This window comes from Gobio gobio (genome assembly GCF_949357685.1).
Source record: "Gobio gobio genome assembly, chromosome: 2".
Lineage (NCBI taxonomy): Eukaryota > Metazoa > Chordata > Actinopteri > Cypriniformes > Gobionidae > Gobio > Gobio gobio.
This window is the reverse complement of record NC_137098.1, coordinates 40,169,431-40,184,812: the sequence shown is the minus strand read 5'-3', so window position 1 is coordinate 40,184,812 and position 15,382 is coordinate 40,169,431. Positions and strand designations below refer to the sequence as shown.

Below are 15,382 nucleotides of genomic sequence, written 5' to 3'. Positions count from 1 at the left end.
TTAATTCCACTATTGTATTATTTGTTCTAAAGTATATACACAGTATTTAGTTCAATTACATCAGAAGTAAGTGTAATTAAATAAAATTAATTAAAGGGGGGTACACAGTAATTAACTAAGTAACTAGTAACTAGTTACACCCAACACTGATTAAGACACAAGTACTATATGTGTGCGGAGACCCTTCCAAAAGATGACAAAGATCCATAGTGAGGGTATAGTTGCTAATATAGTGAAGAAAACACCGCTAGATCATAAGCAAATAACAAGAGAAACACCAGTCTAAATATAATCGTCTTTTAATAAATAAATAAAAAATCCATTAATAAGTAACCTTCATAGTAAATAGGCTAAATGATAAGGACCATGTATAAGAAATATATTCCTGTTTAAATGCTAATCAGTGTAAATATGAATTTGTACATATTGTAAAATAATACAAAAAGGACATAAAGTATTTATATCCCTGAGGAACAGAAAGCTCAGTTGATGTGCTTCCTTTAGCACTTGATCTAATTTTACAAAATGTTGCTCACAGCAACAAAACCATTATGTTCCAGCCAATGTCAGCAAAGTTTCAGATGTAACGAATTTTAAGCCAAGAAAGTTCATTTGTTATATACGATAGTGAACAACCATTTCTCATCCTCTACAGTTCATGCTGTTATAGCCAGAATCAATGTAGCTTTGGGTACATTACTGATGTACATTATAAATCACTATGTCCGTCCATACTGTTTATGACTTTCTCTAAACTCTCTTTGTAATTTGCATATAATCGATTTAACCAATATTAATTTGATCCTGGGCTCAGATCTCATTTCAAAAAAGCATCGTGCAAAACAGAATGAAGTTTTTGTTTGTCAGAGGCGCTAGGCACTGTAAGTGACTTCTTGAAATACTGAATCTCCACTTTTCCAGACTGCTTGGCGAGCGCAACACCAGAAAATGTGTTCTGTTTGGCTGGATCACCAAACACTGCCATGGCTGTTACCCTGTCAAAAATAGTTAGAAAACAGTTTTAAAAACAGTGAAGTGCCAGAGGTACATTCTCTACCTCTGGAATTACACATAGAGGAATTATCTGACATATTAACTTACTGTATTACACTAACCGTATTTCTATCATATTAAAAAGATCTAGGCCTGGTTTCACAAACAGGGCTTAGAATAAGCCAGCATGCGGCCTTAGTTTAATAAAGACATTTAAGAAGCTCTTATAAACACGCCTTAGAAAAAAAAAACATTACTGGTGTGCATTTTGAGAAGAAAACAATGGCACTGACATATTTTTAGATATGCCAGTGCAAGTGCATTCAGTTAAAACAGCCTAAACATGCATTGTGGTCTGGGACTTGGCCTTGTCTGTTTGATGTCCTGTCTTTATACCGGTTATTGTGTATATTCTCAGTGATGACTGGCACATAATCTTTCTCTGTCAGGTCCCAGATGAGAAGATCGGAGGCAGCATCCAGAACACAGAACACAGCCGGCCGCGTCTGAGACCACTGCACTGACAGAATAGGAGCGCCACTGGAACATTCAGACCACTCCATCAACGGATCTTCTCTCAGGACAGAGTGCAATCGAACTGTTCCATCACTGCAGCCAACCTAAGGAAATGAATCAAAGGGGTTAATATAATTATAAGAAATGCATGTTCTAAATTTCAGCTAGAGCCTGTGAAAAACTGGGAGTAAAAGAACACTTGTCTTGTTTCATCAATAATAACAGATTGACGATGAACACAGAAATACATAAATACACATACAAAGCAAATCAAGCTGCTTTTACCAAGAAAAGGGATTCTCCAAAAGGACTGAAGTCAAGTGTTGTGACCTCCACTGGTCTACAGCTATCAAACTGTGATCTGTAGAACTTTGGAAGAACTTTCAAGCTATGCCTCGTACCATGTCTAACCAGACCCTTCGATAATAAAAGAAAATAAAGAAACATTTCAAGAAACAATATTTAAAACCAATATAAAAGTCTATGTGATGGGAAACACCACCAAACCAACTACTCACTATTTTCAACAACTTCACCCACCATGTTAGTACCAATGAAGTAATGGTTCGAGTCAGAAGGGAGGAACTTTAACTGAAGGCTTACAGGAGATCCAAATCCCATAATAATATCTTGAGGTAATCTCTCAGTGGTCTGTAGAGAGGAGCTGTGGAGTAATTTAACTTTCCCGCCAGGCCTAAGACCTGCCAAGGCAGACATTATTAAAATGAGAGAGATCTAATAGATATGATTTCAGCAAAAATTATTTCATCTTTACAGAAAATAAATGTAAACTTAGGCTTACCAAGGTCTGTTTGAGATCCAGAATCATTTCCTTTGGGCAGCTCGACCACAACCTGTCAGAGACAAAATGTACAACTTTATCTAATCAAGCTCTAGTTACAATGACACAGCATCAAATGAAAGTGAGTTTCTGTGGAATAAAGTTACTGGTTAAAATCAGACATACCCAGAGAGTTAACACCCCATTTTCATCCAGAGATCCTAACTGGAATGACAATCCCAGGGACTCTAGATTTTGCACAAGGAAACAATTAATTTCTTTTGGTGATTTTCAAAATATACATTGCCATTTTTAAGATTTTTAATGCTTTTGAAAGAAGTCTGTTGTTAACCAAATTTGCATTTATTTGATCAAAATTACATAAAAAACTATTTTGCAAACAGATATTGTGAAATATTATTACAAATTACAAATTATATGTGTGTATATATATATATATATACATATATATATATATATATATATATATATATATATATATATATACATATATATATATATATATATATATATATATATATATATATATATATATATGTGTTATATATATATATATATATTAGTGCTGGGAATCGATACAAAAAAACCCCCAACTAATTAATCACATTTTTTTCTGTAATTAATCGCGATTAATCGCAAGTTTGTAATATTTTACGTTTTTAATATTTTGATATTGTAATAATTTCAGTCACTCTCCAAATGAATGTATAAACAATTTAAAGACAAAATATTTTAAATATGTGTTGTAATGGCATCTTATTATGAATGAAGGCCAGTATCACTGATATTAATGTCTCTATGAAACATTAATGACGTTACATTACAGTATAACAGAAAGCTCCCAATTTCAACATTTATTAGGCTTTAAAAAAACAACTTTTAATTTAAGTGAACTTAAAACAATCTTTATATATAACATTTATAATAATAAATGTTATATTTACCCATGGCCTTCCCTGTTAGACATATACAGAAATGTAATAGTTATCAAACACCTTTCTTAACTGCATAAAAAATAAATGAAATATAGATTAATCATCATTAAAGCTACAATTTTCTCTGTTCCCGTTGTTCTTTGATGAACATTAAAGACAGGCATCATCAGTGCTCCTGTCACTTTAAGAACGGCCGCTGACGAACATGACGCGGATCTGACACGCTGTCCTGTGCATCTCATTTCCTCAGAACTCTTTAAGTTCATTTAAGAGTTTATTTAACTAATTTAAGACTCCTAATATGAGAATACTCAATATTATCTGTGGTGTTGTTGTTATTGTTTGTTCAAGAGCAAAAGAGAATTCGATTTGAGCAGGAGACTGATGCGAGTCTGTCTGTGCGTCGAGTGTGTGTGTGTGTCAGAATGTCCCTCGATTAGCTGACATGAGACGCAGCCACAGACAGACAGGACATTGACATACAGCGCGTTCTCTTTTGTCTTGTCGAGCTTGGAAGCATTTACATGAATAGGAGCGTGATCATGTAACGCTAGGCAAAAATGGATATAAAAACGGACGCTGCGTTATTTGCGTTAAATATTTTTAATGCGTTAAGCTGAAACAAATCAGTCGCCCGCATTAACGCGTTAATTTGCCCAGCCCTAATATATATTCCTGTGGTGGCAATGTTGAATTTTCAGCAGTCATTACTCTAGTATTCAGTGTCACATGATCTTTCAGAAATCAATCTAATATGCTGATTTGGTACTTTAGAACAAATCTTATTAAAACCTTACTATTATCTATGTCTTATTATATATGTAATTTTTTGTGGAAACAGACTTTGTAAATTAAAAACACAGCATTTATTTGAAATTGAAATATTTTGTAACAATCTAAATGTCTTTACTTAGCCTAGAAATCTAGATGCACCCTAGCGGCAGAAAATTTATTTTGCCGCGAGTGTAGTCTAGCAACTCTCGGTAGACCTGAGAGCTGGAAAAACCAAACTCTGGTCAGGCCAATCACAGCGTGTGGAGTCGGTGGGCGGGCTTAACATAATGATGGCACGTCACGGCAGAGTTGCGGAGGTTCTGCGTGCTACTCGTAAACAAAGAAGCTGACAAACAGTAGTCTTTTGAATCGGCTTTGGCTGCGACTCTGGAAGACTTTGAGTTAAGCTTTTCTTTGAGAAAAGAACAAAGAACGGCACTGAAGTCATTCTTAAGAAAAGAAGATATGTTCGAAGTTTTGCCTACCGGATACGGCGAAAGTCTATCAACTAACGTTAGCTCGGCTTCACCTTCTTCTTTGCTCTGGTTGGTTGTGGCGTTCATGGCGCTATCCAATTGCGTGCAGAGGGAATTTGAAAGACAACCGTTTATCCCGCCCCTCGGATTGAGCCCTGTCAATGGTGAGTGTCCAGACCCAACATCTTGATGCGGGTCTGGCTTTTCAGGCTAGTCTTTACTGTCACTTTTGATCAAATTAATGCATCCTTGCTGAATGAAACTAAGATTCTTTTGACAAAAAAATCCTACTGACCCTAAACTTTTGAACTGTACTTTAGTTTACTAAAAAAAAAAAAAAAAAAGTATGTCAAACACATGGCTTGCATCACCTTCTATGTCTGCAGTTAACATGCTCTTTGAATTTGTATCAGCAGTTGCCAGTACAGGTTCAACAGACACCACAGGAGAGAGATGACCCACCCCTGAAAGTACAGCATCTGCGAGCATACACAAATAAACAGGTTAGTTTAGTTAACTTTAACTGTGACTTGACCCCAAATATCAGTATTTTTAAATACAAGTGAAGTTAGATATAAAATAAACAGTTTTTGCAAACACTGGTATATTTTATCTATTATTTATTCTGACAGCACAGCAGCTGAAGCAGTGAGCATTGACTGACCCGTAGAGAAGGTCGGATAGCGCAGGGTCCACACCTCATTGCCAACCACCAAGTTGCAGTGAGTGCCAGAATGTTCTCTGAGATCCCATAACACCACTGAACCCACTGCTGTACCAGCACACACTAACGTAACTTTACCAGGACTGAAACAACAACACCTCACCTGAGAGGGAGAAATGAAGAGAAAAAGATTTTGATTGTCTTTTGGGAGCGCATTTAATTTTAGAAACATCAATAATTAATTTATAAAGAAGAGCATGATTAATTTTAAATCATACCAATATGTCCTTCCCCATACCTCAGATTCATAAAGAAGAATTTTTTGGGGTCTGGACGGCTCCCAGATGTTCCACACACAGATGACAGTCTCGCTGTCAAGCCGAACAGCACTGGTTTTGGAAGAGGGAGGATGAACAGACAGAAGTGTCTGTCTCTGGACTTGAGAGAACTGCAGCAAACTCACCTGCCTCCCTGCAAATAGGTAGACGCGCACATATACGTGACTGAGCATATTAATATAAATTAATAACTTTACAGTAATACAAATGACATTTACAAAAATCCCAGAACTAACGCTAACACATTTATTCCACATCAAAAGCATGTATTTGAATGTATGCCTCATAATAGCTGCCATTGATCAGTAAATGTTATTTATAAAATGTTACCATGCAAAAAGGGGAGTTTGGCATTGAGTTGAATGCAGCCATCACTGAAGGACAGAGCGTCTGTTTGAGAACAAAGTCTTCTGACAGAATTACTCTCTGCCATATTCTCCTCTATCAGAACAGCCATCACCTGACATGCAAAAAATACTCAAATAAATTAACTAGTACTTTATCAGATGTCATGGTCCACTTGAGTTCATATGCACATATTGCTTATCTATTTCTGTGAATGAATCAGGGGCGATTCTAGGATTTTCATTTTAGGGGGGCTCAGCCCCCAGTGAGGGTATTTTAGGGTCCAATTCTCACTATTAACTAGTAGCTTATTAGTATGCATATTAGGATATTGGCTGTTTATTATTACTTATAAAGCAAATATTAATGCCTTATTCTGCATGACCATATTGTACATCCCTTAATCATACAATGTAGGCAGGTTTATAGACACTGAGATCCCAAATGTGAGGTAGTTAGGGGGGTTCGGGGGTTGCTCCCCCGAGAAAATGTAGATTTCCATGATCTACATATGTGCATTTTAAGATGTTCTGAACGCCAAAAAAATAGATAACAATAGCTTGAAAACCAAGTCAGTGGGCAGATATGACTGATTAAGTTTTTCCATTTTCGTCAATGAAGACTGTAAAACATATGTTTAACTGATATTTTTATGTTTTATGAATCATTTTCATAGACATGTTAATTTACTGAAGGCTACCAGGAAAGCTAGGTAACTACATTTATTAAATTAATTCACAATATGCACACATTCATTACTAATCTTATGCCCAATACAGGCTCGAAAAAGCTGAGCTTTTTTTATTTACTGAATGCTACAAATGGAATTATATTAATTTACAAAATGCACACATTCATTACTATTAATCTTATGCCTAATCTGAAGAAAACAGCTTTGTTAATATTTCTTGTTTGTTAATTATATTATAAATGACATTGCACAGGCCTATTTCAATTCAAAATGGTGAAATTAGACATTAGTTTATTAATTTGCCCGAATATTTTTGTCATTTGTTTAACATTTCTGACTTAAAGCAGCAGCTGTGTCAAATATGAAATGTTTAGTTTAGCTACATATCTCGCACTTGACGTCGAGTCCTGCTGCTAAAATTTGCGCTCAACCTCAGCAGCATCTGTGAGTAGCTACATAAAGCCCGCCTACTCTGATTTGAGTCAAATATTTTGACATTAACGAGCGGAGACAGACCAATGAGGCTCAGATCAACGTACACACATCTGCTTTTGACCTGCGCTTTGCTCGACGCCGCTGCGGATTGAAGAACACGCTGATTAAAAGACGGGACGAAGTCGAAGCCTACCGCCAGTTTCATATGTAATATGTAACACATTTTTTAGGGGGGCTGGGCAGAAGTTTAGGGGGGGCTGAAGCCCCCCTAAAAAGGGCCTAGTGACGCCCATGGAATTAATAATGCAAGACATTAGCAAACATCTTTTTGAGTGCTTTTTGCACTTTTGTGGAAAAATATTTTAGATATATGCAGATCATTTTTAACTGTTAACAAATTGTTAAAAATAAAAATAAACCCATAAACAATATTCTTTACCTGTGCAGCAGAGCGTAAAAAAGTAGTCAGACGTTGAGAATCATTGGTTATTCTTGCAGTGAATTCCACTGTAGTGTCTTGAGATGCCTTAGAACCTGGTTACGGTTCAGAGAAGGAAATAATAAAAGACATAAAAGTCTAGTTTATTTTTTACACTTCCATTGTTGTTTGTTTATAATGACAGAGCAATTTTAAACACAATACCTCCGCACGCTGCCTTTGCTTCTGGTGGGTGTTGTGTCCATTTGTCTGTCATGTCAACTTCTTCTGTTTGTATATCTCGATCAGTGTTGTCTTCATTGCACTGCACATAAGCCTGGAGAAACAAGAATCTCATGGGATTTTAAATAGGCAGAAAGAAAAACAAATCGAGTTGACAGAGAAGATGTGTAAAAGTGACTCGATAAAACAAATATGGTAGACATAGAGTTAGATCTGTCCTCAGCTAATTCATTAAAGGGGGGGTGAAACACTCCGTTTCAGTCAATCTCATGTCAATCTTTAGCGCCTATAGAGTAGTACTACTATATCCTTCATATCTCCGAAAAGTCTTTAGTTTTATTATATTTATAAAAAAAGATATGCTGTACCGAGTCTTTCCGGAAAAAAACGAGCGGCTGGAGGTGTATCGTGTGGGCGGAGCTAAAGAATGACGAGCGCGCGCAGCTATTGTGTTGAGAGCTGTGTTGGAATAGTAGTGCATTTTAATAAACGAGTCTATAGCTAACAACACAAAGACATTTGAAGCAGTTTTACGGTTCTACTTTCAACCTTAATTGCTGGAACCGCTCCATCTTTCAGCGTTAGACGAGCTACAAATCCGGAGTTGAACTGGGCCTTGTTTATAAAACAATCGTCGCCGAAATGCAGGGATCCCATTTACGCTGGGTTCTTTGGGAAGCGGTACATGGTTGTCTTGGGTTTCCCAGACAACCAAAAACACACGTCTTTGTTGACATTGTTGATTTTGTGACGTCCTATGACTGCAGCGCAGCTGCTTCCCTAAAGCTGAGCACAGCGCTATAATGGGCGTGCATTTGCTCTCTCTCTAGACGCGCATGCGCCCTACCAGGAGAAGAGCCCGTACGGCCCGTACAAGGACATTCTGCCCCATCTGACATATACCCATACTCGAAAAAAACTTTGCGAAACTTATGAGAAACCGGAAGGAGTATTTTTGGCACAGAAATACTCCATCAAACGTCCAACTTTTTATTTTGAAACTTTGCCCATGTTTAGCATGGGAATCCAAGTCTTTAACAGTGTAAAAATCTCAGTATGCATGAAATAGCATTTCACCCCCCCTTTAATTTCATGCTCCCTATATTGTTCACAACATGGCCAAATACATAGCATGGAAGTGCCAACAACCAGGATTTCTAACCTGTTTTGTATTGGCTGTTCCAAAGGTCTTGATGTACATGTCATACTCATTGACAGGAGGCAGGTCCAGCAGAGAGAAGGTGATGGAGAAGTCTAAATCAATCAGACGCAGAAGTTCCTCACTGCGCTTCCTTCAATTCAAATCAAATGGCTATTGATTAGTCAACAAATGCAATTATTTTAAATGTTTTGTATGTGTACTTCTTATTAGATGATCTCATTTGATAGTCATTAGATTATGAAGATAGAGAACTTACTTCTGTTTCTTGGCCACTTTCTGGCTGACCTCTCGCTGCTTTGCTGATACAAAATCAATAATTTTGCCATGTGTTTGACTTCTGTTGGAGTGTCTTTCTGTGAAAACGCAGCAAAACACTAATTTAGGTCTTCCTTTCCATGCTCAGCAGAAGAATGTGTGAATCGACGTAAACTATTGTTTAACTACCTCTCTGGGTGATAGGTGACTCTACGGTTGTGGGCTTTGATCTTGCAGAGTAGATTCTCTCATTTTCCTCATCAATGGCTCTCTGGATGGCTTCAATCTCTTCTCTTCTCCTGGGGCTCAGCTCCCTCTTCTTTTCGCTCACTTTATTGTCATCTTCCTCTTTCTCCTCCTCCTTATCATCCTCCTCTTCACCTACATCCTCAAAGTCTTCCTCATAATCCTAAAAAAAAAAGCAGGAACAGCTCATCACTTTACAGCCAAAAGAACAGCATAATAAAATATGGAATTAGCATTAAGATTCACACCAGGGAGTCTGATATCAATATAAACCAAGAATTTGTATTTAAGTTAACTTGTATTCATCATATATTCACCGAAGTCATTTGATGTCTGAAAATGATGACATATGTCAAAATGTTCTCAACAAAATGTGTTCACCATTCATAGTACTGTGCACTATCCAACTTAAGTATGTCATGTATGTAATGGGAGCACTGGAGTTCTTCACACCTCAAAATCCTCATCATAATCATTATTATAATCTTTGCTTGATTGTTTGTCCTTTTCTGTATCTTCATTCTCCACCTTGAAACACAAAGGCATACAATCATATTAGCTGTGGGTTTAGTCTTTTACTCAAAATTTACAAAGAGGCTAGAGAGAGTGGAAACAGCTAAAAAAGTAAAGGCATGCAAAGAAAAGAAATATTAGCTATTAGCTTGTAAGAAACACTGAGTTCAGAGTCTCTAAAAGGAAGTGCTTTTATATTTAGGCTGATTTTGGCTGTTGTAATGTAGAAATGCAGCTTGCTTAATCCTGATGTGTCTCAAAAGTCAGCTTGTCAGGTCTTGTCAATGTTGTTTTTTCTTATATAACAGGCTTATTGAATTTGTACTATAATTGATCATTTGCTTTATATTTTAAAGAGGTAAGAATATGTGCATCTAGGTCTGGTCAGTCAGAGAAGAAACAAAGAGAGAACGATTTGATTTGATCATAAAATTCAAAAGTACTAGGCAAAATGGATTGCGTTCCAGGTTTTGTTTACAGGCCAGGTTTGACTAGTCGTAGTTAACGAGGTAGAGAAACTAATAGAGTTAACAAGCACTAAATCCATGTTATGAACAATATAGTATTTTCATGCATGAGTCTTATCTTTGAAAAACGAATAAGATTTATTTAATTGCAATAGAAGTGGCAGATCAGAGGAAAAACAGATGCACAGATGAATCATTCAAAATAAGAATTTTCAAATCGAATTTTCATTTCATGCCATAACTGAACAGAACAGAAATCTTACAGGGATTTTTGGATCACTTATTTCAGCTTGAGTAGACCTCCATGTTACTTGAGCTCTCTTGGTAGGTTCCTACACACCCACACGCAAATAAAAAATATATATGCAATGGAGATTTATAACCTTACAAACCTAAAAAGCAAATGAATGTCATGAAACGTATGCATTCAATTTAATTCAATTTAATTGACAATGTTTTTACCTCTTTGTCTCTAATTATCCTTTCACTCATGTCATGTCCTGATGAATCTTTTTGTTTCTGCTCTCTGTCACTCCTTCCACTCTTGGAGTCTGAAGCCTCCTTGTGCCTTCTTTCACGCTTTCTGTCTCTCTCTTCCCTCTCCCTGGTCCTTTCCCTATCCCCATCTTGATGATGCTGTTCAACTTCTTGAGAGTGACTTTTGTTTTTCACCTGTTGACGACAACAATTTTAGCAAGACTTTTAATATTTTCAGTGTGGCTAAATCAAGTCAGTAGACTAGCCACAATGTTTTAATATTCTTCCATAATATCAGTACAGTAAGATTTACACTACCAGTCAAAGGTAGTGTACCAGTTCAAAAAGTATGCTTTTGAAATTTTGCTCACCAAATATGTTAAAAACAGTAATATGGTAAGATTATATAAATAAATAAGAAATAAAAACTCTTTTAATATTTTTAACAATTTTAATCATTTATTTAAAAAAAGTGACTGCTAAAATGTAGTAAAATTTTGCTATTTAGTATGTATGCATGCATGTATGTATGTATGTATATACATATATATATATATATATATACATACACACATACTAAATAGCTAAATTTTACATATATATATATATATAAAATAAACAGTTCTATTAATTTGTAATAATATTTCAGAATATTGTGGTATTTTGCATCATAATTAAAAATCATAATTATTCAAAAAACTTTTGACCGGTAATGTACATTATAATTATATTATCAGCACAATAGCAAAATAGCAACAATCTTATACATGGCTTACATGGCTTTCTTTATCCCTTCTTCTCTTCTCTCTATCTTCTCGATCTCTTCTGTGTTCTAAAATAAAAGAGATTATAGTAATAATATTTGTGATTTTCTCTCAAATTCAAATTGACATGAAGCAAAAATGATTTAAAAAAAAACGTTATCTCTAGGCACAAACTGTTCTTACCTCTTTCTTTGTGTCCAGAGTTGTCTTTATCACTGTATTTCTCTCCCCTTTCCCCTTCTTTCTGTTTTTCCTCATACTCATGTCGATTCCGTTCAGTTTCTCTTGCTCTGTGTCTTTCTCTTCTCTCTCGTTCTTTTTCTTTGTCTCTCTCCTTCTCTTCTTTTCCTCCCGTTCTCTCCTCTTTCCTTCTATCCGTTTCACTTTTTCGCTCTCTATCTCTCTCAGCCCTCCTTCTATCTTTTTCTCTTTCCCTGTCCCGTTGTTTGTACCTATCAATGTCCCTGTCTTTATCTCTATCCCTCTGTCTTTCACCGTTTTCCTTCTCACCTCGATTATGTCTTTTTTCTTCTTCACCTCCATCTCTGTGTCTGTTATAATCTAATGCCTTATCTTGCTCTCTCCTTCTCTCTTTATATTTATCCTCCATCTTGATATCCTGTTTTGTGTCCCTGTCTGGGTCTCTGTGTTTACTCTCCTCTCTTGTGCTTTCTCCACGTCTCTGTTTTTCTCTCTCCCTCCTTGCATCTCGATCAGGGTCTCTGTGTCGCCGATCCAGAGATTCTCCATCCCTGTGTTTCCTGTGCTCCTCTTCTCGTTTGGTTCTTCTTCTGCTCTCCTCATTTTGAGTCTGGCAACACAATTACATTTTTACGGGTTGTGCTTTTAAACCTTCTCTTTTTCTTACACACAAACAAACTGCAGATTACCTGAATGTGCACTTTTAAGTCATCAGACCTCCAAGTATCTTCTTTTGTTATTATCTTATGAGAGGACGAGGAAAATGGACATTAAATGTGTTACAATTGTGCAGAATGAAGCTCGTGGCTTGATTACCTACCTAATATAACTAACAACATACCGCTTAACTTACTTACAAGTTGATTCTTTATATGCCAAGTGTTTAAATGATGAAGTAAACAGATTTACAGACTTAACTTTGGTGGGTAACGTTAAAGCAGTTTTATTTGGCTATCGATGAGTGGCTAATCGTACTGTTCAGCTTTCAAATCTTCACTAAGAAAACACAATCGCTGCACACCAGCTGCTCCATACGGGATACAGGAGAAGTGTTGCTTTACCTTCGCAGGGTACATCACTTTAGAGATCCACTCCTCAGTTCTTCTTTTCAATCCAACAATCACAAGTTAGTGTTGACAGCGTCCACCGCCATACCGCTATACGGCTAACGTTACAGCGAATGCGCAGTTTAATGCTACTATGGTAACCTGACAAGCCATGGGTTCAACAGACTATTAAATCGAGCAACGAGCAATCGCTCGATACCATAGACTGCGTGTTGTAAGCTCAGTACCAACCATGCGGCAACCTCCCTCCCTTTTTTACAGTCTATATCAATGTTACCCTGGCAACACGGTCGAATTTTTATAATAATCGAAAAGAATAGAACCAATAAAATGCGACATAACTCACAATATCTAAAACATGACTCAAACACTGTCCATGTCTAAAGTCACCAACTTTATAGGACAAAGCGTTGTACTATACATTTTCCTTGTCTATGGTATTGTGTTAATGTAGAGTTCTTTGTTTAAAGTCGTGCGAACTGAGCTGAAGAAGACACAAATAAGGCTATAATAAGTCGATTCTTTTTTGACGTTTTAACGTTTAACGTTAAACAATCTAACAGCTTCTTGTTATTGACACAAGGGACACTAAATAAATAAATACATAAATAATAAGATTAAAATAAATAAGTAAATAAATAAATTCTATTAAAATAAATGAATACAATTTGTATTAAAATAAGAAAAATATTGGTTACTTTTTAAATGATTAAATTGATTAAATTATATTAAAATAAATAAAAATATGCATATAAATAAATAATATAATAAAATAAAAATACATTTTTAAAGGCGTTTATAAAAGATAGATGCATTTTAAATTTAAGGATGGGGTCCCTGATCGTATTTGGGGGGTCAATGGCATCTAAACGATCGATTTTACGATTTTAATTAGCAGTTAACAGTTGGGCATCGCTTCGCTGTCGACGCCTGCTAATGTTTGTGTTTATTCAGTTGCTTAGCTCAGGGTGGCGATTTTGCGCTGCTCGCGACACTGACCTCTCGAGACCCGCTGTGTGAGTGCGCGTGCGTGTGTGAAGTACTCAGCTGTCTGTCAAAACAGCACGCGCTTCTTCACAACACACAGCCGACGACACACATACACACACGCGCGCGCACAGTCGCTGCGACAACTGAGTTAGGGCTTTAGTAATGCACCGCTAGATATGTTTTTAAAATTAAAGCAATGCGAACCAGTATCCGCGTCAAAATGGACTGGTGTACGGGGGAACTAACGTGAAAACATCCTCAAACAGATTTAGCTGAGCGTTGCTCTTGAACGTGGGAGAACCGTGTGTGTACGGGATGGTCTGGAGAAGTATCGTGTTTACTCTCGAAGCTTTTACATTGAAGCACAATGTGCACGTTTGCCAGCAGTGTCTAACATTTTGTCTGCGCCGTTTGTGCTGAATATGACAGAGGACATTATGACGGCTGTGCGCGGAAATCTTTCTCAAACAGCAGGTGCCTCGGGACGAAAGGATAGCGTACAAACTGCTCCGACAAACGGGGCGATTCCTTCCTCCTCACCGGCGGAGCTGAGCCAGGACTCCTCGCCCTGCACCAGTGAACTGACCCGCACGTGGCTGCAGTTCGCCAAGACCTTCGTCATTATCTTCCCCATATATGTCTTGGGTTATTTTGAGTTCAGCTTTAGTTGGCTTTTAATCGCACTCACAATATTTTTCTTTTGGAAGAGAAACACGAAATGTAAAAACACGAGGCTGAACAGAGCACTCTCCTTTTTTAAGCAAGAGGACACGGTTAAACAGGAGCTGGAGACAACCGAGTTACCGTCATGGGTGAGTTAAACTCTTCTTTCATTGATGACATTGGCTGTGTTTCAGAACACTATAATCCGCACACTACCACACAAACAAAGAAACTAGAGCGAATTAGTTTATATCTATAGTTGTTATTTAAAACTTTCCCGACATAAGTAGGCTACTATCATTTTTTAATTAAGTACTAAAGTACTGTGTAAAGTAGCCTACTAAATAATTACTAATTTACTAAAGTACTTACTAAACTTTGAAATGTGATAGATAAACACAGTATATTTTTTCTTACTTAATTTAAGCTTAAGCTGTTTTTTTTGCTTTCATGTTGTGTCCATTCAGTAAACTGAGTGCTTGAAACATAAATACGTTTGGATCCCAGCTGATCCCAGACCGTCATGCGTGTCTGTGTGAAGGTGAACAGTGTTTTGCAAGAGGATGTCAAGTGTGGAATATGGTCTCTACCATATTTCCATCTATTTTTATCCTATATAAGCATTATCTTGAGCCTCTGCACATCATAGCTCTAATCTAAAGCCAAGTGGTGTAGGGTTAGTAAATATATGTTATGTAATAAGATATTTGAACCTGAAGGGTTAGAGCCAAGGTCAGTCTGTGTAGTTTCAGTGGTGAACTGTAATTACCTTACCATACACAGTGAAAAACTGTAAATGGTTCAACATTGCATATGTATTGTTACATTAAATTTTAGTTTTTGCAAGTAAAAACTATGAATTACTATATCATTTACAATTAAAAAAAATAGTAAAAGGACATGATTATATTTGATTTTAATAGTTTTGTTTCTTCTCATTTTTGTTT

At 36.6% G+C, this 15,382-nt stretch overlaps 2 protein-coding genes across 11 annotated transcripts in view; one reads left to right on the top strand and one right to left on the bottom strand.

The window, feature by feature from the left end:
- Positions 1 to 282: 282 nt before the first annotated feature.
- dync2i1 (dynein 2 intermediate chain 1) lies at positions 283 to 12,989 on the bottom strand. 2 transcript variants are annotated; one of them, XM_079801261.1, is made up of 22 exons: positions 12,777 to 12,989; positions 12,405 to 12,458; positions 11,698 to 12,325; positions 11,527 to 11,582; positions 10,736 to 10,945; positions 10,537 to 10,605; positions 9,747 to 9,821; positions 9,237 to 9,456; positions 9,049 to 9,145; positions 8,793 to 8,922; positions 7,613 to 7,724; positions 7,409 to 7,503; positions 5,829 to 5,958; positions 5,459 to 5,631; positions 5,161 to 5,323; positions 4,868 to 4,975; positions 2,477 to 2,538; positions 2,312 to 2,363; positions 2,050 to 2,210; positions 1,795 to 1,926; positions 1,390 to 1,613; positions 283 to 995 (listed from the first exon to the last, which is right to left on the bottom strand). In XM_079801261.1, the coding sequence occupies exons 1-22, from the start codon at positions 12,789 to 12,791 to the stop codon at positions 818 to 820; spliced, it is 3,144 nt and encodes a 1,047-aa protein (XP_079657387.1). In that variant the 5' UTR covers positions 12,792 to 12,989; the 3' UTR covers positions 283 to 817. The 2 variants fall into 2 exon arrangements, with proteins under 2 accessions (XP_079657387.1, XP_079657388.1); XM_079801262.1 differs by lacking the exon at positions 12,405 to 12,458 and having other exon boundaries at positions 12,777 to 12,890.
- Positions 12,990 to 13,848: 859 nt separating this feature from the next.
- Positions 13,849 to 15,382, top strand: part of esyt2b (extended synaptotagmin-like protein 2b) — a 79,261-nt gene continuing 77,727 nt past the window's right edge. For all 9 annotated transcript variants that reach the window (XR_013815331.1, XR_013815332.1, XR_013815333.1 and 6 more), the window contains exon 1: positions 13,849 to 14,584. Coding sequence is in view for 4 of the 9 variants with exons in the window: in XM_079801192.1 (XP_079657318.1) it covers positions 14,195 to 14,584 (390 nt within the window). In the remaining 5 variants the exon portion in view is untranslated. The remainder of the gene's footprint in view (positions 14,585 to 15,382) is intronic.